Genomic DNA, 22257 nt, shown 5'->3' with positions numbered 1-22257 from the left:
TGAAATTTAGTTAAAACTACTGAGTTACAGAAGTGCCATAAAAAATAAAACACCTGTAAGAAAAAAGAAAAAACAAGAAAAAAAAAACCCCGTGGAAATAAATAGAAATAAATAATTGAAAATATGTAAAGAAAGATTAATAATGTATAAATTAAATCATATAAAAAAAAATACATTATGGACAGTAAATATGGCAATATTGAGGGGATTAAATAAGAAATTAATATGTAAATAAAAAGATGGAAATATGATGAGAAATAGATTAAATAATTAAATTAAAAATATGTGGATGTAAACTGAAATAAATAAGAAATATATATAAAGGGATAAAAAATAAATTAAATAAAAATTTAAAAAGTCAAATAAATAATGCAAATAAATATGGAAATATAAAGTGGAATAAATAAAACAATGAGTGAATAAATGAATAAAATTTCTTAAAATAAAGGATAAAAATCAATAGAATAATAAATAAGTTAATAAAAATATGTGGACAAAACATAATAAATATAAATAAAGGGATAAAGATAAATAAATGACACTACATAAAATAGAAATTATTGAAAATAGTTACTTATATGCACTAAATGAATAAATATATGCATTATATATACACACACAAATAAATGTAAATAATTATTCTTTGTATTTTATCTGACTTTATATTTCCATTTATCTATTCTCGATTTTTCTTAATATTTCCATATTAAATTAAATATATATATTTATTTTTCTCACTTTATTTCCATGTTTTATTTCTACTTACTTATGCTTTGTTTTATTCTTAGTCTTCATTGTCTTATTTTTTCTAAAGATTGTTTCTTTTTTATGACACTCATATTACTTAGATTAAAAACAGTCTTTTACAATAAAATGAAGTCACAAAACTTGTTTGATTCATGAGAGTGCAAACTTTAATCAACAACTTCAGCAGATACATGATGATATGTTAAAATAATGTCAAAGCTCAGCAGTTTTCTTCAATTTTGACACTTCAAACATTATTTTCTTTCCATCACCACAAATCAGTGCCCAAGCCTTTGTGGTGAGATGACAGTAGTCGTAAATAGAAGCTGTCCCACTGTGTGTACAATATAAGCTTGCTTCTCATAACGTCATAACTGTTTTGCTTGAAAAATAAAGTCTGAACAAGGCCGATATCGTCGGCCTGTTGCATCTTAGCGCTACAAACACGTACAAACACAAGGAAGCATGCGGTGTAACAACACCAGCGATGTGTTTTCAGTATATACAAAGTTTTCTCTTCATAAAAGCACAGTGATTTAGACTCTGCTTACAGTATCATACCTCTGTTTTCAGTGGTAAATGTGAGGGTCTAGGTTTGTAATACTTTGACTTATAAAAGTAACTTTAATAGAGCTCTGGTTAAAACATATAAAACTTCATTTGGAACATAATTCATAAACACTGACAAACTGTGCACAGTTTTGTAATACTTAAGGCAATAATATAAACGTATATAAACAAAGTAATATCGGGAATTGTTTGAAAATTGTAAAAAATAAAATTCAAAGGAGTTTCTCTCATTTGTGTTGGATGCTGTAAATCCATGTCACTCATTAAGATGTTGAACACAGCATAAGCCCTTTTGTGAATAAAATTCAATGAGGACTTTGACATGCTTTTGAACACATATAAACTCTGTAGGTTCGTGCAACATAGTTGCATTATTATCAAATATCTACTCAGCCAAAATATTCTACTGAAGAATCTGTCCAAGACAGCATGGATTCACCACAGTTAACACTTTACGGATGGAAAGCTACATGTAAAGTTTCATAAATACTGATGAACTGTGTTCGTGTGGAGCAGATATGTCGTCGTCTTTTTCTTCAGTGATGGTGGAAATTTTCATTTAAGCTGAATATACAAACGCACAAATCACAGTTCACAGAAGCAACACATAAAGTTATATAGTACTTAAGACCAGCCGCCGATCCCTCTAGTTGGCCTCTGCTACCAAATCGTACCTGGAAAAACAGAAATTTGTTGTATGATCTTGAAGAAAATAACATATGAACATAACTGTGTTGATAAAACTCTTTTATAAACAATATTGTTTGGTAGCTGTTTGAATTATTACCATTGCGTGACACCAGTCTTGAGGTCAATTTGGTCCAGATCCAGCTGCAACTGAGGGCAACAAGAAAAAGCAGAAGATGATGTTTAACATTTCTGTATCTTTGTTGTCTGGTCCTAATCACTACATCAACACCAAGAATTTTTGTGAAGTTTGGCAATAACTAACGGAAGAGCATTTCAGACGATGATATATTGTAATACTGTGTTTACAAGCCTTGGCCAAAACATGTTTACCCAATGTCAGGACGTCCAAAATGCAGCCACCAGACTGTTGATCATATCGCCCCTGTTTTAGCCTCCCTTCAGTAGCTGCCTCTCCATTTTAGAATTGATTTTAAAATTTTAGACTTTCAAGGCCCTGCGTGGTAAGGCCCCGAGCCACCAGCCAATAGCCTGAGGTCCTCTGATAAGGCCCTGTTAGCATTCCCCAGTGTTTGCTGTTAGGACTCCGACCTTTTGGAACAGCTGACCGGAGGAGATCAGAAATTTCCCCTCCCTCTAACATCGTCTGTCACTGTAACATTGCCTCACTTTTACCAACTGGCCTTTTCTACATTATTTTATCTGTTTCCTTTGTTATCTGTTCTTTAATGCGCACTTTCACACATTTTCTTCATCATTTTTTTAGCTTTTTTATTGGTATTATTTGCTGACTGTAAATACGTATTTGATTGTTTATCTGCTTTCTTTTATTTGTCCTTGTGTATGAAGCACTTTTTTAACAGTAGTTTTGGTAGTAAAACTATACCTTGCCGATAAGCTCCCTCTCTCTGCTCATGAAGGAGACGCTGTTCTTCACAGACAGGTCCAGTCTTCTCTGCATGGACTCCTCCAGAGAGAAGTCAAAGTCAAACCTACGGAAAGAGAGAGAGAGATCAATTAATATCCTCACACATCCTTCACCATCATGAGTGTCTCATTTATTCGTCTTACCTCTCGTTGAATTCTGGGTTGAGGTCTCTCTTCTTGGTGCCAGTCCTCCTCTTGGTGGTGGCCTTCTTGTCAGGCAGCAGGATGAAGGAAACATAAGGGTCTGCACCGTCCTTGGAGCAGGCTGCCAGGGCTCTGTGGGTACAGGGATCATTCCATTTACAAAAAACTGTTGGGATCGAGAGCTCCAGGTCCAAAAATGTGATGCTAAAGAGGTGATGTGTGTCATATAGAGACCTGCAGGAGTGAACTGTGATGAACAGCCTGCTCTCCTCGTTGGAGTAGCCGATGCTGAGCTTCACCTGGCCTGCTGAGTTAGGATTATCATTTCTAAAGACACAGTGTAGAAAATGTGATTATTTACGTCATGATGTCTTTGAATATTTACGGTAAAACAAGATAATATATACGGGAAAACAACCCTCTGAGGAACCCCTGATAACTGCTGTTTTGATGCTAGTGTGTGTGTGACTCACATGGAGAATCCAGCTCTCTGTCTGATGTCTAGATGGGAAGGAACCCATCTGGGAATGACTTCTTCTCCGCTGGCGTCATTACCTGCGTCCCCTGGAGCCTTACGACACACCGCCAGCTGAGTGTCCAAGACCTGCAAATCAGAAATTAGAAATACATCAGTGGTCCCCTGGAGGAAACTGAGACACGTAGCAGCTGCTTTTATACCATATATAGGCACAGAGAAGAAAACAGAAATAGAAATAAGAAGTATGCAAGAAAATATAACACAATATATATACAGATAATAAATATAAAAATTAGAAATAGAGGAGAAGAGATGTGGATGAAATGCTGCATAATAATCGTTTACTCATGACTTGATAAGGACTAACATTTACAGACTAGCTATGCAGCAAGACTTAAAGTTGGCTGTGTTGCTGCTGCTGCTGCTATAAAAGAGGAAATCCAGAGTCAGATGTTGATACATAGATATATGATATCAATCTGTCATCATCTCATGACTTTCAACACCCCTGTGTTGATGGACACTTTGCCAGTCTCTGTATGTACGTGCTGACTGTGTCGCTTTGATGTTAAAGGAATAGTTTGACATTTTGGAAGCGGGGATGAAAGAACAGTGTTTGCATGAATTCAAAAATGATTATAATGTTTAAATCAGTAATATTTGGAGATGCTGGTAGGCATATTTTATAACCTTTCGAGAGACAAGCTACCCGTTTCCCTCTGATTCCAGTCTTTGAGCTAAGCTACAGTTATGAGATATGTGTTGTAGAGTGTTGGAGATATCAGCTGTAGAGATGTCTGCCTTCTCTTAAATACAATGGAATTAGATGCCCAAAACTCAAAAGCAGTGTCTCTTTCCAGAGATCATGACCCGGTTACTCAAGATAATCCAAAGACCTTGTTGTGAGCATTTTCATGTAGGAACTGTTTTCTGTCTACTACACCTGCCAACTGTATCACCACGCAAAAGGAAGTGTCTACTCATAGACAAGAGGCTCGTAACAGTGCAAGATATAAACATCAATGGTGATTTCCCCTGCTGAGCTGTTACATTAGCTAACTCTGTGAGGTGGATTGGGAGTGGAAGACCGGCGCAGTGATACGGTTGGCAGGTGTAGTATATAGAAAGTAGTTCCTCCATGAAACTGCTCACAACAAGGTCTGTGGATTATCTTGAGTAACCAGGTCATGATTTCTGGAAAGAGACATTACATTTTTCAAATGTATTTTTTTTAGGCACTTTGAGCACCACAAGCTGAGTGCCATCTAGTTTCATTATATTCGAGGTCAGGCAGACATCTCTACAGCTGATATCTCCAACACTGCAACCCACACCAAAACAATCTAGACTGATAAATAGCACTACAGGTAAGAGTAAAAAATATGTATTTTGGATTTTTGGGTGAACTGTCCCTTCAAACATTGTGCAGGATATCTGTTATCTTTCAGTCTGCAGAGTATTATATTCAGTAGTATACGTTGTAGATCTGATGTTGGCCCATCATAGTATTCTGTGCATTGCAAAACTAGTTCTATACAGGGAAACACCTGTGAGCTGCACAAAACACAAGTGATACAGTACAGAATTAAATACACTCAATGGGAAAATTCCTAAGTTTGAAATTCAATCCTATCTCACTTAAGTATGACATTGAAGATAGGAATTTAGCTATTACAAAACTGCCATAACTAGGGTGGTTTACCAAATTAGGAATCCTAAATTAGGATGAGTTAGACCCTGTCCTAAAGTCAAAATAACTGTCAAAAATGGCAGCAGCATTGTTGTTAGGTTTTTATGGAATCAAGACAGAGAACAACATATATATTAACATATATATTCAAAAAAGTATTATATTGGTAATGTGGGGAAAATAAGCAGGATATTTTGTCAGCACCTTGAGTGTAGCCCTCAGTAGGATCTGGCTTTCTGGCAGTGCTCCATCAAGATTGAGCCAGCGGTCCAGCACCAAGTCCGGCTCAAGCAGCACCTCTCTGAGAGGAAGTGTGTAGGACCCAAGGGCCTGGCCCCAGCTGTGGGAGAGCTAGATACAAACATACACAAACATATAGATATACAAACACTCTTCAGACTGCCTTTTATAATATCAGTGTGAAATAATAAATGCAGCTGCTGTTTTTGAACCTCACCTTCACTGTGAGTGTCTCATCTCTGGGGTCACGAACCAAATAATGAAAGGCTTCGTCCCATCGTGGGGATGTGGAACGCTCACAAATCTTAGGAAAGAACAAACAGCAGAATTTAATGATTTTTTTTAAAACAGCATTTTTCTTTTGTTGCATTCGCAGGCTCATCAAAGAAGTCGTGATCGTACCTTTGTTTTGTATGAAACGCCTTTGAGGATAATCTCAGCCCCGACTTTTGGCTCCTTCCCACTTTTCTTCAGCTGAAATTGCATGCAAAGAATATTATTTTAAACAAAAACACATTACATCATCCGTTGTTTCATATATAAATGAGACTGCAGCTGGGACACTGCAGTGTTTTATGCAAAACACTGCCGCTAAAACCAACTATTGTATTTCTGCGCTCTCCAAAGCGAGGAAAAACACACCACAATAAACAACAAATAGAGCCCCAAGGACTCATAGATATGATCTCACCGGCAGGCCATGGGCACGCTCCACATACACAAACAGCACCGCCGATGATGGCACAACCTTGTTGTGGTACGACTGCTGGGACTGGTACTGCAAGATCTGTGGGGAATTATGTCACACACACACTGATTTTGCAATAAGAAAGTTGTGGTTAAAGTTTCCTTCGCAACACTATCAACAAGATATGAATAAAATAATCTACAAAAAGCATCAGTGGGGAGAAGTTCCTGTTTCACAACTAAACACACTGCTGTTATGCACAAAACTCAAGATCCTTTCTGTAAAAGTTGTTCTCTTTGCTATCTGCCACAGCAACCAAACAATGCTAGAAAACAAGGCTCTCACAGTGCAAGAGGCATCATTTAAAGGATGGGATTGGATTTTTTCAAGGTTGCTTTGTCATTTGTCCTTGAAGCAGTTCCTTCTTAGCACTAAATTCCACTGTATAAGCTATGGGACAAAATAACAGTACTCGTTCTGTGCAAAAATGCATTCTAACGTTCAGCTGAAATCAACATGAGTCAATCCAAATCCAAAGTTCTGGTTCTACTTACTGACTTTGCTTTTTTTATTATGCATTTTTTATTTTTACTTTTATACCTGTATCTTCATCCTTTTTTTTTAGTAATTTCTTTGTACTTATTTACTTTTGTACTTTTTGTTATTACTTAGTTTATTATTACTCTTTTTTTTGCAATTGTTTATGGACAATCAAGGCTTCTTATTATTTATTTTTTTAAAGATATTTTTGGGGCATTTTTTTGCCAGGACAGACAAGTGTGAGGGGGGGAGAGAGAGAGAGAGGGAGTGACATGCAGCAAGGGGCCACAGGCTGGAGTCAAACCTGGGCCGCTGCGGCAACAGCCTTGTACATGGGGCGCCTGCTCTACCACTAAGCCACCGACGCCCCAAGGCTTCTTATTTTCACTGAAAAACTATATTATTTGTATGTTGCCTTAGTATATCTAAATATAAACACGATCAAGAATAAAATGAAGAGAGTAAATGTCTGACCTGCTCCAGTCTGGGTAGGTCAGAGACTCTGGGCAGCCACTCCAGCACCAGGTGAACTCGGCCAGACTTAACATCATTCAGAGTGTACCACTGTAACAAGAGCAGCACATAAATGTCCAGGTTATGATATAAATACGAAAATTATTTGTTAAATTATATGTTCACTGCGTGTCACACACCGTATCCATGAATTGTGCGCTGATGATGTCTCGTAGGTTGAGCTTGAACCTGTAAAGACAAGACTCAGTCATTATCCTCCTTTTCATTTAAATATTTATTTTCAGATATAAGAGCTGTGTAGCCAAAAATGCTGTAAATGTTTTATTTGTGACATTAGGGCGCACCTTCCGAGGAAGTCGTCCTGATCGATGTCCTTGTCAAACAGCTCAAACTGGATCTCTTGACCAGGAAGCTGAGTCAAAATCACCTAAATCATAGAGGAAAATTTGTATCATATCCAAGCTAAAACATAATAACTTCATCAGAGAGGCAGACAAGCATCAAACAAAGGTAATACCTCATAGAGTTCATTCCAGATGGGATTGAGGTTCTCTTTGATGGTGTGGCTACGGAAGGTGATACCAGCCACGCGGATCTTGACATAAGGGTCGCTCTTCCCTTTCACCATGCCCCCCATGAAGTTGTCCTTTGCTATCAGGTTTTGGGCCTCCACCAGGTGGATACGCAGCACTCCCTGTGAGCAGAACAAGGGCAGGAAATGCTACTATAGTGTGTGTGTGAGAGGCTGAGTGATGTCTGCTGCTGTTTCACTTTAGGTAACAGTTTTACCTCAGTTGCAAACTCTGGGTCAGGTGTGGTGTGCTGTGGTCGTGTTGGTTGAGGTTTTCCTAACCCGCCGGGCCCCGTAGGGTTCAGTTCAGATGAGATTCCCCCCTGACCCATCCCCGGCCCTGGAGCTGTAGGCCGAGGAGACGGTGTTGTGGGAGTGGCATCGTCACTTAGCCACAAAACCTAGTAGAGCACAAACAACAGGACTGAGGACTGCATGTTCTCACAAGGATAGAAAGATGAGGCAGAAAGAAGACATGTGGATGGCCTCTCCTAGGTTTTTATTTGGTTATAGGGTTAAAATCAGTGTGCATGTAAAAGGGGAGGTGTTAAGAGTTAAGAGAGTACTTTATAACCTCTCCAGTATCTCACATTCTCTAATCTCAGGGTGCTCTGTTTAACAGGATCTGATGTCCATGAATAAAAGACTCACACGGAGCTATGATACATTTAAATTTGAGCTCTCAGCTTTGAAGGGTTGGTTGTGGGTGTGATACTGAAGCATGTGTCTGATGACAGTTGCTTGAGGCCAAAGCGGTCCTTTGGGAGCTGTTAGGATTTCAAAGTCTTCCTCACAACAAGGTTGATTCTTGCAATACCAGCTTGAATCCACATCTTCCGTGAAAGTGTATGTGTGAGATACCAACCCTAAGCACAATTTTGACGTAGATGCGGCTGGCAGAACCAGAATTCTCCATGTGGAACCACTGGTCCATGGTGAGTTCAGGCGTCGCCAGAATTCGGGCCAGAGGGATGGTCAGACTGCCCAGGGACAGAGAACGGTCATCATCTTTCACCTGATTGAGAAACGCAGGAAGAGGAGATGTGGAGTTAGCATAAAGGCAAATATCATGAAGGAAAAAGGGATGTAAATGGGTTAAAAAGAGAAGAGTGCAGTTTACAGACATTACAGAGAATAAAGGGAAAATAAGGAGGAAAAATCAATGAGGTACCTCGACACCGTGGGAGTAATTTATGCAAAATCCCTCCAGCTACATCGATCGGTGCGTTCAATCATTGCTCATGATGACTTACTTGAATGTCGATGTCTTGTTTGCGGGGATCCTGAATAAAGAAGGTGAAGGCATCCTCCCACACAGGGCTGTTGGTCCCGTAGCAAGTCTGCGGAAAAGAGAGGAAAACATTCATGATGCACAGAGTAAGGCTGAAAAAGTTTTATAAAAAGTTAGATGCTGTTTTTGGCAGTGCACTCAAACAGAAAAGTTCTGGGATGCAGTGAGAGATAGTATCCAGGACATTTTATCCATACAAATACCTCTAGACCCAAAACTTTTAAGACTAGGTTTATACCAAGCCAGTCACAACATTAGAAGGAGAAAACATTTTCATTTTCACATTTTTTAGATTGGCTAAAAGAGTTATTGCTCTTTCATGGAAGAAAGTCGGTAGGCGGAGTACGGGTAAATGAATTTCTGAAGTATTAACAACTCTGACCTTGGGAAAAATTGCATTTGGTATCAGGGGGTAACCAATCGCTCTTTCACAACATCTGGAGTCCCTTCATGTGTTATCTAGAGAGGACAGACTTAACCCACATGATGGAAGCACCGGGGGATATGCATCTGCATTGTCCAAATCTGTCAAAGTTTTTTTGTTTATTTATTTATCTTTAATTTCATACTTTTGGAGTGGGGGTTAGGGTGGATTACATGTGTATTAAATCTTTGGCAGTTTCACAAAGATTTTGTTCAGGTGTCCTTTTCTTCCTGCGTAATTGTAGATGTATATATACACATACTGGATCTGTATGTCTTTGTTTTTTGTTGTTAAAATCAATAAAGATACTGTTGAAAAAAAAGTATATCCTTACCTTGCTCTCTTTAGTTGAATCCTGAATGGAAATCTGCGCCATTGGGCTCGGGTCCTTATTGCCTTTTCTCATCTGCAATATATTAAATAAGCTGATGTGGGTAACAGATAAAAATTTAAAGCACACTACATGAGAGAGTCTTAAATAACGTTAAACTTACAGGCAGTGCATGAGCTTGATCAAGATAGACAGCCAGGATGGCTGCAGATGGAGGATCAGCCGTCTTACTGGTCAAGTTCTGGTTCTTCTGGATCACCTGTTAGACGAAGCAGAAGCAAAGCATGTGAGATAAATTATGTGAGACCCTAAAAGCCCAGGGCCACAATTTTACTTTTTTATCACTATAGACACATATTGATAAAGAATGTGTTATTGATTGACTGTTAAACTGTTTAAGATGAGTCTCACTTATTTGGATTGATGTTTTTAGATTGTTCTCAGGATGTCTGTAACTTCAACGTAATATTATTGTCCATAAGGAAAAAATACATTAAGCACATGATAAAAACAATATGTAACACCACTCACACAATCATAACAAAAAACCTAGGGCCATATTCACAAACATTCTGAGAATTCTGTCAGAGAGCTCCCAACTTAGCCCCAAAACTTCTAGTAAGGAGTTCTAGCTTAGGAGTGATATAGGAAAGTTCTCAGAGCAACTTTGAGCAAGGAAGGGACAGAAAAGTTTATCTTAGTGAGGAGGTGTGGTTGGTAGGTGTGATGCTTGCTTTTAGCAGATGTGATTGGTTGTCAGAGACATACCCCTTTGTGAGCCTGAAGGTGTGGACACCCAGTGGAAATGAAATGAACTGCTGACTGTGAAAGTGTCATTGCTAGTGTGATCACTCTGCTGATGGAGGGCTGAGACAGACTCAAGTCATCACAGCTGCACTGATGTGTTTTTCCAGTTTTCCAAATATCTTAGTGATGATCACTTTATTTCTAGTGTTGTAGCCTTAGGTGGGAAATGTGTGTGTACCCCTACTGAGATCAACCACATACTTTCCCTGCATGATGTAGCATTTCATTATCTCCGTCATGAAGCATTTGGAGAATATTTCTTCTACCTCTATGTGTTTCCACCATTTTCTCCTCTCCTTAAGAAACTCTTCAGCCTCTTAAAAGTCCTCCTCCCTGCTCCTAAGATTTTTTCACCTTAGGAGCTGTTTTAAGGGCTAAGATGCTCTGTGAATGACTTTTATCTTAACAAGGACTTTAACTTTAAGGGGAAATTATAAGAAAACGTAACAATTCTAAGAATTTTCTTAGAATTTCATCACTAGAAGCAACTCTTTGTACCAGAAAGCTTTGTGAATATGGCCATCTTCATCCATACTACATGTGCATCCTTAGATCGTTTCTAGGATGTAATGTTGTTATCTTTTTTTTTTTATTAAATTTGTAACTCATGAACACTCATGAAGAAGAGATAATAAATCTTCTCTGGTTCAATACAGGTTAAATAAACAAGTTAAATTATAATAACTTCACATTTTAAGGTCCCATCTCTCTTTTCTGTCGATGCCAAAATAATGTTGGATAAAAATAATGCTCTGATCCTCATGAGTGTGTTATATTTGTCCAAATCACTAACCAAAGCCAAGTCGCAAATCAGGCACAAAAACAAATAAGTACCATAAAGCTGTACCAGAGTTATAACATTTATTTTTAGTTTAGTTTCAGTTAGTTTGCAGAGTGAATTTGCTCTTTTCAGTTTAGTTTTTATTGATTGAAAATGTTAAGTTTTAAGTATCATTTTCAGTATTAGTGTTTGTTTTGTTTTTATTATAATAATGTTTTTTGTTGTCAGGAACAAGATTTAAGAAGTTTACAATAGGTATTACAACACAATGACAACACTTTGTGAAGGCAATTGACTCACACTCATGTGGACATCTCATACATATGCACCAATGCCTCCTCATGCAATAAACAAATTGACAAAAACTAAAGCTAAAGACATTTTCTGTATATTTGTATTTTACTTTAATTAGTTTTGTAAATACACAGTATAATTATAGTTATTTTTTTTTTACTTTTTTCTTCTGTCTATTTTTACTTTTATTTCAGTTCACTAAAACATTTTTCACACCCAGTTTTAGTTTGTTGTTTAGTTTTCAGTAACCTTAATGTGGACTCACCTCACTCAGTCTGTCAGCAGAGGACAGCAAAGAGAGCCACTCCAGCCGGAGGTGAACACTGCCAGACGGGACGTCCCTCAGATTAAACCACTGTTTACAAAAACAAAGAACTCATAAGACACACATTTTTCCTCCTCTGGCTGATTACTTTGAGCCTGGATGGCAGGGGAGACGATGGAGAGATCAGAGCAAATCACGAGGAGGCACATGGGCTCTGTAATGTCACATGCTAACAGGATTACTGAGGTCTTGCTCAGATGTTTTCCAGAGTTAGACAATATAATAACTGCATTCTTGTGCCTGCTGATGATAACATGATCTGAGTGAGAAACATGTAAAAAATGCCATGGTGAGATACTGAATCTTGTCGAACACAAGCTTTAATACTTACATCATCCACAACTCTCGCCTTCTTTACAATATCGAGATCCACCTTGACCCTGAAAAAGAGGCAGAGAATTAATGAAGCCATGAATCAAAGAGACTAAGACCTTCAAATTTCAAGATAATCATGTCCCGACATGGCAATAGCAGAGATGGGAATGACATGAGAAGCACATAACACCACGTAAATGAATGAGAATGAATAAGCTACCTCCCCAGGAAGTCATCCTGGTCTGGGTCTTTGTCAAAAACTTCCACTTCCAACTCTTGACCAGGTACTTCATGGACAATCACCTGACACACACACACACACACATACACACATAAATGGGCAAATACGCAAAACACACGACAAATATACAAATATAGATACAGCCACACGTGACACAATAACACAAGGACATGCAAACAGAATCACAATGGCAAGAAGTTTCCATGTTTTTTGCCAGGTAGATGTTAGAAAAAATACGTCGCCCACAAAATGACTATTTGTATATCAATTACTCACCATGTGTTGTGTTGAATTCATGAACAAAAGTTTGTTTTTCTCCCATGCTTGCATGCTGAGTGGAGAATCCAAAAAAGCCAAACACTCCTCATGAATTGACGTCAATGGGGACCGCATTTAGCAACAGCAAAACTATATTAAAACATTGGTTTAAAAACGATTATACAACTCATGCAGTGTAATCTAGATCTCATTTGTCCAGTTGTACGCTCAGTGCTTCCAAACACATGCATTTTTTTTAGTAATGATTTAAAACACTTCCGTCCACATGCCCTAAGCATGCCTGAGCATGTGAGTGCATTTGAACTCTGCTCCAACGGAGCTCATGTTCAGGCATGCTACTCGGCCATGCACAAGACTGTTCGTAATGATTTATTTTAAATCATTATGTTTTAGCAAAAATGGATGTGTTTGGGAATTACTGGGCATGCAACTGGATAAATGAGACTCACACTGCAGGAGTTGTGTGAGAGTTTGTAAACTGAGGTTTTGATATAGTCTTGGAGTCCCATTTACTTCAGTTCATAAAAAAATGTTTGCCATTTTTGGATTCTCCCTTCACCATGGAGGGATGTGAGAAACACAAAGTTTTCCTCACAAATTCAGGGTAACACGCCGTCAGTAACTGATACGCAAATGCTCATTTTGCAGGTGAAGTATTCCTTTAATAACTTAATATCTATTCAGTGGCTTGAATTTCATAAACAACAAAAAAAAAAAAGTGTCCCTGAGCAAGCAGTTTCGCAAGAGCTGCTTATCTCAGAAACAGGAGCTTCCTGTTAACACATAAATAGATAAAGTCTTCACAAAACTGTTTTTCTCCGACATGTTTACTACCAAAGACTTCTCTAAGCAGTACCTACGAAGCCAGGACACCAACACCGAACTATAACCTTTAGCACACAAACTGGGTGGGAGTGCAGCACTTGAGTATCAGCTCAGTTTCGGGTGTATTTTCTTCCCTCTCGCCCTCCTCTCACCTCATACATCTCCCTCCACTGTGGGTTCAGGTTGCTGTCCACGTGATGAGAGGTGAATATCTGGGTCCCCACACGCAGGACGGCATACGGGTCCGACTTCCCGTCGATTAAGCCCTTGATGACAGTGTCCTTGGCAGTCAGGTCCTCAGCTTCCAGCAGGTGGATACGCACAACTCCCTAGCATGTGCGTATATGTGCAGGAAAACATGTTCATGCACAAAGAAAATCAAAATGTTAGTTAAGAGTCCTCACAAGTCTGCTGTATGAATTTAAAGCTATGTGTTTGTATATGCTGACACAGCTTCAGTCTGTGTGGGTCCATGTTTCCCAGGCCATTCATAATTAAGACAGTTACCCGTGGCAGAGGGGAGCGGAGCTGCGCAACGTGCAGGTCGGCCACCAGGGGTATAGTTAGACGGTTGGGGAGCACCAGGTGGGAGGCTATTGCATCCATTATCATAGTGTCCGATATGGCACTGCAAATGAATGCGAGGACGATGTTGGGGAAACACAGGGGAGGGACACACAGACAAACAGACAGAGGCTATATACTACTGCTGACAATATGAACATGCATAAATAACATGATATCCATGTTCTCAGCAACAGAACCAACAGGAAGCACCCATTGGCTACAGATGAGGACGTGTTTTTTTTTTTTTTTTTAGGAAATCATGTTGGCTGATGTCATCTACAGGAGGAATACAATTAAAACAATAATGACAAACTGTCATTGAAAGCATCACCAGAGGGGATTGATGCGTCAGCAACAAATTTACACCTCTGACAATGCTTTAATTGTATTGTCACAAAAAGTACATTATATAAGATCGCAACACACACACTGCAGAATCAGCCACCATACAGTTGCATTGAATATGAACGATAAATAGAGGTGACTTGTTCCTATTTGTCAGACCATCCATTTGTCTTCATACTCAGTTTAACTGTACCGTAGCTGATTCTACCTTGTCCATGTTCTGACCTTATATAATGGGCCTTGAAAACTACCTCCATATAAATTCATGGAGTCATAATATATGTACTGAATATAAAAAACAGTAGAACAACAGCATGGCATAAAGTTGAACAACATAAAGGATAAGGCTGGCACTGTTCAGTATTTTTCTTATTATCAACAAACGCCATAAAAAGAACAAAACCAAGAATGTTTTATTCTGTCTGTTGGTGTTTTTTACTTCTCTACCCTGTTAATGATACTCCAGGACCATTCACTTCTACTAAAGACATACATCTTTACAAAAGACCTCAAAGATATATACACTTTCTTTTTTCTGATCTGAGCGCTGGCAAGTTCGAGGTAAGTTTACCACAATTCATTTACACATACTACCCACATTGTTATGATATAAAGCTGGCTGAAAACTGGCAAAGTATCCCTTAAAGGCAGCAGGATGGTGTGCGTGGGATGACTCAACATAAACTACAGTGCCCTTGTTCATTGTAATGACGGAACATGTTACCCAGTGCAACAGCGTGACTAATTTATGTGTTTTAAAAAGTTTTTGGACAACAAAGGAGCTCTGTGGCACACAGGAATAAGTTATATGAGGGTTTGGCTTCTTGTTAATAGCATCAATTCATTGTTGGTTTTAGTCTTTTCCCAGGATTTGTTGGTGAGAATAAAAATATAGCATATAGCCACTCTTACCCTTTGAGAATGTGAACACATAGATCCTTCATCGAACAGACAGAAATATTATCGACACTCTCTGTCTCAGTTTGTTTTGGAAACCTCTGTGACTCTGGTGACTAAATAAATCATGTATTCTCTGAAATATAGCCATCAATTCCAAAAGGCACAGCCCCCAAACATTTCTGCATGTCAAAAGTTCATAAGCCCTATTCCACAAACAGGCACTCCTCATTAAAAACTATTGAAAACAAACACCAGAGAGACACAACAGATCAATGCAGCTGCACCCTTAAATCTATCTACACAAAGCTCTATCACATGAACTCACTTCAGCCCAGGGATATCTAACAGGTTAGTCAGCCCGGTCCAGTTGATGTCCAATTTCTATGACACAGATAAAAGACATATAAATACATCCATGTGGACCTCAGATAACAATGCAGTGCAAAATCAAATGTGGTTCACTGGTGCTGCACTCACAGGCCTGCGGATGAAAAACATCGTGATGGCTCCAACGAGCGGCACGTCACCGATCAGAGGCTCGAGGATCACACGCAGCTTCCCGTGGAGCTACAAAGAGAAATATCGAAGTGAAGTTTTCAGGCCATTTGACTACGACTGGTAATGTAAGAATATCTTAATATCTATTCTTATACCTGGACTCCTTTCACTCCGGCTTTGCAAAAGTACTTTTTGATTTCTACGTTGATCTCGACATCACCGGCGTAGCTGCAAGCAGAAGAGCAGTGACAAGTGTAGAGATACATGTTTAACCAAGGGAAGCAGCTGATGTGAGTTATGATAGGGCTGTGTTAAGTAAACAATGATCTGCTGTGACAGATAAGGACGAGCCCTATTCTAATGAAGGAAACAATGTAGTAACTCAGGTATTATTTCAGTGTCTGGGTGCTTATGTACAAGCAAAAACAAAAGCTGTGATGCATTACCTCAGGTACAAATCCAACATCACTTGTCTCTTATCGTGCTCTGTGTGAGCCTTCACACCAACCAACTTCAAAGCCTGTGAACACAACAGCTGCTGTTACACAAAGCAAATAAAACTAATAGGGAATGTGCTGTCATCAACAGTGAGTCTGCCATTTTTGAGGAATAAGAGTGAGAGTTTGCTTCAAGTGTCTCAAAGAACTGCTTATCTAAGACAAACACTTCTCAGTGAGTAAGCTTCAAAACACCCAATGTACTATATAGTATACAGTCAGACACAAAGGTAAGCTAATGTTTTGTGTTTCATTTAGCAAAATACCAGTGGCTTAATTATGCATGATTAGCCAACGTTTTGTTAGCATTCTGTTAGCATAACATTAACCGAGCTTATCTTTATCTTTCCAGATGACTGTGTCGTTGGCATTTGGCATGTAGATCTGAAGGTCCAGTACCCACCTGTTTATAAACTGGACATGGGCCTCCAAAAACTTTAAGTTTCTGAATTTCTAACAGGTATAGGCGCTCACGCCAACACCAGATAGACATCAGGGGAGCTAAAATGTTAATGGGAGGCAAGCTATCGAGGTCTGTAGGGATCAATGTCATTAAGTACAGCAACTTAGGGGGTTAAGTGATGGCAGCGAGGTGAACGCAACTTATATAACAACTGTAATTTTGGGAGCCACCTTTGGAATGGACAGGTCATGCTATGTCTTGTTGGTGAAGATTCTCAGTCATCCAGGTCATGGTAATCATAAGTGCTATATCATAGGCAACTGGACTTGCTTGCATGTCCTGAAGATGTTTCGCCTCTCATCCAAGAAGCGTAATTTAGAACTGAAGAAGCTTCTTGGATGAGAGGCGAAAAGTCTACAAGAAACGCAAGCAAGTCCAGTTGCCTATGATATAGCAGTTATGGTCATGCTATGTCTCTAGAAAAGTTTTAGCCGCAGTCTTTTTGGTTGGTTCTCTGACGAACTGGACCCAGATCTCGCCAAAGCCTTTATGTGATGACTGCTAATATTATAAAGGTAACTGATGAAAAACTCATTCCCCTGGCGGAGAGTATCCATAAGCATTCCACGGAGCTCCAGACTACTAGCAAGCGGATAGATGAAGCTGAGGCTAGAATCCTAGCTGTTGAAAACTCCGCCACAACACAGGAGCCAACAATCGAACTAGAAAAGCAGGTCAGTGCTTTATCAGAGAGTCTGGATATGGCAGAAAACTACAGCAAGCATTTGAATGTTCAGGTTGTTGGCTTGCCAGAAGGCACTGAGCGTTTGAAGCGTGGCTGCCCCGTGCCTTAAAGATAACTACCAAAGCTGGCCGCATAAAACTGTAAAAAGCACACCGCTGACTAGGACCGAAACCAGACCTGAGCAAAAGTCCCAGGCTGCGGCTGCGATTTCATACAGTCAAAGATAAGCAGATCTCTGTCAAGAGGGTCTCTTTAAATGGGCATTTGCCTTTCGCACATAGTTAGACATTTCTGACGCTGAATGATCGACGGATGACAAATGATTACACAGGAAGCTACTGTAGCTACGGATGTATATCCCTCCAAGATGGTGGCACCCCCCCCAGAATGCTCTGCAATTCCCATTCTTTTGTAGATTTAAGCAACGTTAGCAAAAATGCATATGAAGATGATCATTTGCTGTGAAAAAAATCATCAATCTTCAAGCTTATAATAAACCAGTGAGACCAGCCCTGCATTACCAGAATAACACACATATTATACACATTAACATTCTGCACTCAACTGCATTTTCTTGATCACAGAACATGCACAGAGTAAACTGCTTTCATGATGTCCCATTCAGATACCTTGTCTCCTATGTTGACCTTGGTGAAGCTGAGAGTCTGCAGATGAATGCTGGACGCACGGATGGAAGGAGCGATGATTTCCACCAGCAGCTTCTCCAGATACTGGCCGACAAAGGGCCAAGCCTGCTGCAGGATCTATATGACAGAGACACCGCACACTTGAATACAAAGACATAATCCAATGTTTTGTTACGCATCAGATACAATAGGTAATAAATAATTACAAGTAATCAAATGTGGTGCATGTTTGCATCTGTGGTCGGCTAAGATAATGATGTGATTAACAATGAATTATTATTTGTGCAAATGCTTAGTCATAGCAAAGGGCTTCCTGTGAATATTAAGTAATTAATGAGAGCGTGACAGCAAATGACAACGAACCATGCATGCATGCAGACACACACACACTTTACACACATGACCACAGACTGTTTGCCTTGTAGTTAACAGGCTCTCTAGAGAGAGAGGAGAACAAAAGCCATCTGACAGAGGGCGACATCTAAACAGTTAACAGCAGCTCTGCCATCAATAATTCAGCAAGATGGTTATTAGATAAATTTATCAAGCACATCCCAGTTGTGAATCATTTTGGAGAACATCACAAGATTAAAAAGAAAACAAAATCGCTTATGCTTTATTTCACGGGTCCATGATTTTCTGATAATTTCCTTGGAGATTTTTCAGAGAGAAATAGTTGTATAACACGTAATTTCATCGGTGTAGATTTCAAGGGGGGGGGAGCAGGACTTTTTTTTGCAAATTTGTTGACAAAAATGGTGCATAAAAAATCATCAGGATGCAGGAAATTCAGGGTTTGATGCTTAATATTTTCTGGCGAATGACACCCAAACCCTGTGTTCAATATGTTGCAGTGAAACCAGCGCCCTTGTGTCTAATCAACTGAATCAGTGTATTGGTGGTGGCGTTATCACTCCTCACAGCCTCACAGTAGTGTTAGCTTCAGCATTTTAGTGTGAGGTGTAAGGGTGAGGTGCAAAGTCCAGTCAGCTACTGTTTGCTGATCCTCTGACCTCCAAACTGCCTGTGAGACTGGTGATGCTACAGCCACAGGAGAGTCTTCGATATAATATTTATCAGAATCAGAAATACTTTATTGATCCCCGAGGGGAAATTATGATTCGTTACAGTCGCTCCAATGTCAAGAATTGAGAACTATAAGAAGTAAGAATAAGAGTATGAAATGGAAATCTGTAAAGCAATAAAATAAAATAGAAATGAAAATGTGCATTATGCTACTGTGTTAACACTAGGACTTAAGATATTAAAATATTAAAGAATAAAATATAAATCGTCACTGTGCTGAGGCTGTAAGAGTAAAAATTTAACTACAATATATAAATCAATAGAATAAAACAAGAATAGAATAGGAGTAAACATAATTAAGTGCATTAAACGATGCATGATATGGATGATGCACCCTGTGAAATCTTATCTGGCTTTTTTTTCTCACAATCACTCACACACGTTGCCAGTTCCTGTTATTTGTTGCCACAAATTTTTACAAGTTGTCAGAGGTGTGAACATTTCAAGGCTGATGTGTGTTTGTTTATTGCTTAAAGTGAGGATTGTGAGTGTTTGAGCAGCCGCATCATGTCAGGAAGCCTGCAGGAGCGACGTGGGCTGGTGAAAGATGAGTCCAGCAAATTGCCATCCCACAATCTGGGCTTCTGTCACCGAGTTCATTACATTTTTCCCTCCAGAAGGGCGAGCTGGATTATTAGTATTCACATCCACGCTTGCCCTGCGCTGATGCGAGGTTACTGTACTGACAGAGACGGAGAGCTCCTCGATATGATCTCAGCCACTCTCTGTGCCTCCTAATTACACCAGTAGATAATCTGCTCCGACAGAGAGGCTGCAACGGGAGCCGGGTCACTTAAAGTCCACACAAGTGTTCTTTATCCCCATATTAAATGTGAGGCATTGCAGCTACTGTGCGAGTTGCTCAAGTGAAACCAAACACCTTATCTTGAAATTTGTTGTTGAAGAGCGGCCCTTCATCATACATGACAAGAATGCTGAACCAAATGAACGCCTAATGTATGAATACACAGCTGCACATATGCAAAGCCTGAAAGGAAAAAAAAGCATACCTTATTCAGCCACTCCACTTTCTCCACATCTGGAAAGTTGACCTGTGGACAAGTAATATTGGTCAGGCATGAACTCAAATACAACATGGCAGTGTAAAATGACCTCCAGCTTATAGCGGGGTAGCTAAAATATTTGACATGATTCTCTTGGTAATATTTTTCTGGGCGTGAGGCATAAACAGAAGTAGGTTTGCTGCAATAAAGTTCTAAAAGTGTACTTTTATTTCAAGCAAGCAATTTTCAGATCATGCATTCCTAGCTGTACATTAGACGATTAAATTACAAGGAAGTGTTTCTACTTGAATAAACTGTCAACCACAGGCACATCAGCCCTTCCTTCAAGCCACGGAGACATGAGATCTATAGATTAGGCCTATCTGCCCGAAACACCCACTCTCACACTCACACACACACACACACACACACACACACACACACAGTTTATTCTGTCTTGCTCTCTATCCAGATATGGTGGTCCATGGTCCCTGCCTCTGCTCTGAAGTATGTTTATGAGTCATCAAGTTTTTGGAGCCAGATAAGGTCAATGGTCAGCTCTGCTGTGGGGAAACATGAAGGGGAAACACACAGAAAATCTCTCCTACTGCTAGGTAAATTACTTTTTTTTCAGCATAGACATGCATTACTACATGCAAGTCTACTTACAGTCTCCTCAGTGCTGGTGTCATTCTTTCCACCTCTGCACTACAAAGACCTCATCTGACATTTTAATTCACATTCCTCAGTGTGGAAGCTGTTGAGGCTAATTCTCCAGGCACTGCACAGTAGGAATGTCTAAATATGGGGCTGGTCGGCGGACCGGAGGAAAATACTGTCAACAAAAGGGACAGTCTCCTATTTATCTGATGGTTATCATGGAGCAATGATTTCTCTGTCTAAATGTGTTCACTTTAAGCTTCTTAATTAACATCAAGTGTCTACTAATGAGTGATAAGCATGTCAGAGCCTGTCACAGTGATGCACAGTAGCTGAATGCAGCTCAAGTTCAGCCTGACAGATGTGGCAGATGTGACAGGTGATACAAACTGCAGAGAATGACCGTGGCAGGGAGGTGTGTCAGCTCTTACCCAGGGAGGTAGATCCCTCTTGGTTTTGAAAGCCTTCTCGGTGGTGAATGCCCTCTCGTTCTCCTGGATATACATGGCAGACTTGAGCCTCATGACTTTCTCCAGCCGACTGTGTTTCCATCCCATGTAGATCATGAGGCCGAACAGGACTACGCTGATGCTGAAGCCGTAATATCCAGCCAGGTACACTGGCAGAAGAGCACCGAGGCATTTTCCAAACGACCACAGCACACTGACTGCGCGTTCACCTGGGGGGTGGCTCGGTGCTGAGGCCGGGGCTACAATGCTCCTGCTCATGCCCGGCTCTGCATCCGCGGGTGGCATCGCAAGATCCGTTTGACTTCACTGGCTCGACCTGGCCTTCAGCTTCGCTACTTCAACGACCGAGTGGCAAGCGCCACTTAACACCTACCACCGTGTCACTACAGAAAACATCGAGGAATCACCGATAAACTGCGCGCTTAGGTCGGTTAGATCATGCTCCTCTCCGCCGCGCTCCCCCTCAGTTCCGCAGGGCACTAAAACTGGCTATTCCGCGTTTCATTTACGTGTGCAGCTTCTCTCTCAGAGCAGGGCAAGCAGAGACCAAGACCCGTGAGGGCGGGCTCTGCCTGGAGCCCTCCTTCACATGAAATCCAGTAGAAACCTAAACCCTAGAATTAACTTGTAGCGTCACGCACAGACTCGGGCGGAGCGTATTGCGACCTGTATGCAAAGTGAATGTTTATTTTATTCGGAGACACCAAAGGACGTGTTTTATTCAGAATAACAGTATCATCAGAGTGTCAACTATAAGAGCCACAACGCCCAAAATACTGTCCTCGTGCACAGGCTGCTCAACCCG

At 40.0% G+C, this 22257-nt stretch overlaps 1 protein-coding gene across 1 annotated transcript; it reads right to left on the bottom strand.

The window, feature by feature from the left end:
- Positions 1-888: 888 nt before the first annotated feature.
- esyt1a (extended synaptotagmin-like protein 1a) lies at positions 889-22029 on the bottom strand. The gene is made up of 31 exons (XM_050065202.1): positions 21414-22029; positions 20329-20370; positions 18215-18349; positions 16387-16460; positions 16096-16168; positions 15920-16009; positions 15768-15823; positions 14138-14258; positions 13783-13959; positions 12506-12588; positions 12302-12350; positions 11911-12000; positions 9927-10022; positions 9767-9838; positions 8971-9057; positions 8583-8732; positions 7936-8118; positions 7664-7840; positions 7491-7573; positions 7326-7374; positions 7147-7236; positions 6136-6231; positions 5847-5918; positions 5662-5748; positions 5409-5555; positions 3510-3640; positions 3271-3363; positions 3037-3168; positions 2852-2957; positions 2105-2154; positions 889-1991 (listed from the first exon to the last, which is right to left on the bottom strand). The coding sequence occupies exons 1-31, from the start codon at positions 21735-21737 to the stop codon at positions 1964-1966; spliced, it is 3243 nt and encodes a 1080-aa protein (XP_049921159.1). The 5' UTR covers positions 21738-22029; the 3' UTR covers positions 889-1963.
- Between the last annotated feature and the right edge of the window lie 228 nt (positions 22030-22257).

The sequence above is a fragment of the Epinephelus moara genome, chromosome 16 (genome assembly GCF_006386435.1).
Source record: "Epinephelus moara isolate mb chromosome 16, YSFRI_EMoa_1.0, whole genome shotgun sequence".
NCBI lineage: Eukaryota > Metazoa > Chordata > Actinopteri > Perciformes > Serranidae > Epinephelus > Epinephelus moara.
The sequence above is the reverse complement of the archived record's forward strand: the minus strand, read 5'-3'. Positions and strand labels throughout refer to the sequence as shown.

Excerpts from the sequence above, each read along its gene's own strand:
- esyt1a (XM_050065202.1), bottom strand. The coding sequence starts at position 21,737 with ATGCCACCCGCGGATGCAGAGCCGGGCATGAGCAGGAGCATTGTAGCC. Across the intron at positions 14,259-15,767 it reads TTAGATATCCCTGGGCTGAA|TGCCATATCGGACACTATGA; the intron begins GTGAGTTCATGT and ends ATTCATTTGCAG. Across the intron at positions 3,641-5,408 it reads TACTGAGGGCTACACTCAAG|GTCTTGGACACTCAGCTGGC; the intron begins GTGCTGACAAAA and ends TCTGATTTGCAG.